At 56.7% G+C, this 2629-nt stretch overlaps 2 protein-coding genes across 3 annotated transcripts in view; one reads left to right on the top strand and one right to left on the bottom strand.

The window, feature by feature from the left end:
* Positions 1-1826, top strand: SDRG_00493 (the record flags this gene model as incomplete). 2 transcript variants are annotated; one of them, XM_008605971.1, is made up of 13 exons in its annotated part: positions 70-198; positions 242-296; positions 336-438; positions 491-526; positions 576-649; positions 696-747; positions 790-844; positions 893-1003; positions 1052-1162; positions 1207-1265; positions 1308-1344; positions 1387-1491; positions 1541-1606. In XM_008605971.1, exons 1-13 carry the CDS (start codon positions 70-72, stop codon positions 1604-1606), a joined length of 993 nt encoding a protein of 330 aa, XP_008604193.1. The 2 variants fall into 2 exon arrangements, with proteins under 2 accessions (XP_008604194.1, XP_008604193.1); XM_008605972.1 differs by having other exon boundaries at positions 1-198; positions 1207-1344; positions 1541-1826.
* The window catches only part of SDRG_00492 (hypothetical protein), a gene marked incomplete at both ends in the record, with an annotated part of 1653 nt that continues 666 nt past the window's right edge, over positions 1643-2629 (bottom strand). Inside the window, one exon of the mRNA XM_008605970.1 lies at positions 1643-2566. Coding sequence (XP_008604192.1) covers positions 1643-2566 — 924 coding nt within the window. The remainder of the gene's footprint in view (positions 2567-2629) is intronic.

Genomic DNA, 2629 nt, shown 5'->3' with positions numbered 1-2629 from the left:
GACGACGACGGCGCGGTGCCGATTATCGATGCTGCCGACTTGTCGTACGAAGCGTTCTGCGCCGAGTTTATGGCTTGGAACCTGCCGGTTGTGATCACCAACGTTGGCACCGACTGGCCCGCCCGCGTCGAGTGGTGTGACCGCTCCGGACTGCGTCTCGAAATACTCAAGGCTCGCTACGGCCACGCGTTAGCTCCTGTACGACGCGTCATTCTCCACGCAGGGCTGATGCTGACGCTAGGTTGTCGGCAAGTCTATTGAATACGGCGACGAGTCGCGAGATGACGTTGCCGTTGGTACGGATTCTGCATTTGGTTGCGTCTAACGCTCCATAGCCACGTATTTGGATTGGCTCGCGTCAGGGCTGGCTGAGGCCGACCAGCTCTACCTCAAAGACTGGCATTTCACGCGCGATTTCCCAAAAGATGCAATCTATACGTAGCGTCCTATTACATCGCTTGCTCAGTATTCTACGACTTGATCTTGGTAGAACGCCCAAGTACTTTGCCGATGACTGGCTCAATTGGTACGACGAACGTCGTAGTAGCTCACTTTGAATCCACGTTTTCTACTAGGTGGTGGGACCAGAAAGCTGCTACGCTGCCAGCAACGTCCGTGGGGCTGGACGACTACCGGTTTGTGTACCTTGGTACGAAGCGACGTTGCTCCCAGCGTACTTGACTCGACACGGGCAGGACCTCGAGGCTCCTTTACGCCTCTCCACCATGATGTCTTTCAGTCGTACAGGTAGCGCTGTCTTATGTGGCAATTACCAACCTAGCATGTTAGCTGGTCGATCAACATGACGGGGCAAAAAGAATGGCTTCTGTTCCCGCCGTCCGAGGTCAGAAAACGATGCTACCGAGTCAACTCGTCTCAGGCGTGTGCTCAGACACCAAAGTTGCTCGACAAATTCGGTCGTGTGGTCCTTTCCAATTTCCAAGAGATTGATCCCGTCCGGTTCCCGCGCGCCCACACTGCCAAGCACTTGCGAGTGCTTCAGGTAGACTGACGAACATGCAACAGCCAAACAATTCATTTCTTGGCGTAGCCGCCGGGGGCAGCGCTCTTCGTACCGAGCGGCTGGTACCACCAAGTGACGAACACGGCGACGACGCTATCGATCAACCACAATTGGTTCAACGCGTACAACTTGCCACTGGTCTCGTAGTGCTGTAAATATGCATGCGTTTCATGGCCTCGTAGATTTGGGCGTACTTCCAAGAGCAACTTTTGGCTGTTGAGAGAGAAATCGAACACTGCCGGTAGATGTCAACTGACTTGACCAAGCATAATCGTTTGCGCAGGGATGGCTTCGACTCGGACGCTGACTGGATTCTCCACGTAACACATCGTAGTACCTCAAGTCTCTCACAGCCCGCATAGTGTCAGTTGCTGCTGCGTGCCAACATTGGCATGGACTTTAAGGAGCTACATGCACTGCTGGAAGCCCGCGCGGCCATCTCAACGGCGCCGTTTGACGTGGCGCAAGTACCCTATCCTACCCCTACGCCTCAAATGTGGCTCATGCATGCACTAGATTCATGAAGTCCTCGTACCACTGCGCGTGCATCCAGCAATCAAGGGCACGTACGTGCATAAATAGTTGTTGAGGTAATTAGTCTACAAAGAACGTTGCCACTCACAACGGCTCGAGGCCGATCATCTCCGCCGAGAGGTACGCGGACGACGCAATCGTTGGGCGGGTTTCAACGACCCCGAGCTCTGAGAGTTTGTCGAGGAGCCCGAGCTCGGTAAGGAGCTCGAGCGCGTGGCTTTGGATCGGCTGCAGGACGGGTGTGTCGTGGACACTGCCGCGCCGCATCGCCGACTCGACGAGCGAGTACGATCGCTCCTTCATCGCGGCACGGCGCGCCCGACGCTCAAAAGAAACTACACTTGTGCTCTCGCTTGCAGTCGTCGGACTCGTCTTGGCCAGGCTCTCGGTGAGCGATAGTACTGACGACGTCCGTTCGAGGCCTGATGGCATCTGGATCATCGATCGTCGGAAGCTCATGCGCGGGGACGACGACGTCGTCGACACGGACGACGACATGTGCGGATGGCTGCTCTTGCGCCCAAGATCGTAGCGCGACGGCCGATGGTCTTCGTTGCTGCTGCGACTCGTCGTCGCCAGACTACCACGGTCATCAACAAGGACAGTGTGCTGTTTTTGTGGCTTGGGCGTCTCGGTGAAGGCGCAGAGGAGACAGCTGCGAGTCGAGTCGAGGCGCGTCGACTTTTGCGCCATGCCCTCCGACTCGATTGTCACGAACGTCGAGCACTCGTTGCAAATCGAGTGGCCACAGAGGCGGCAATGGTGTCGGCGACGAAGTAAGTGGAAGATGTTGAAACCCTTCTTGCAAAGATGGCACTTGCTCTCTTCGGTCCAGAGCGACCGCGGAACGAGCTTGAGGTTCACTGACCGGCACTGCGTTGTGAGGTTCGAGAGCGCCGTCACGACCGCGTGCTCCATCCAGTGCCGCAGTGGCATGTTGTTCGGGTCCACCTGAGTGAGCTCCAGCGTGAACGTAACGCGGCAGACGTTCTCGTCGAGGTCCGAGCTCTCCACCGTGAAGCCTGAGCGCGAGATGTATCGCCGATAGCACTGTGTGTGTCGCGCCTTGAA

This window comes from Saprolegnia diclina, assembly GCF_000281045.1.
Source record: "Saprolegnia diclina VS20 unplaced genomic scaffold supercont1.1, whole genome shotgun sequence".
Taxonomy (NCBI): Eukaryota; Oomycota; class Saprolegniomycetes; order Saprolegniales; family Saprolegniaceae; genus Saprolegnia; species Saprolegnia diclina.
The sequence above is the reverse complement of the archived record's forward strand: the minus strand, read 5'-3'. Positions and strand labels throughout refer to the sequence as shown.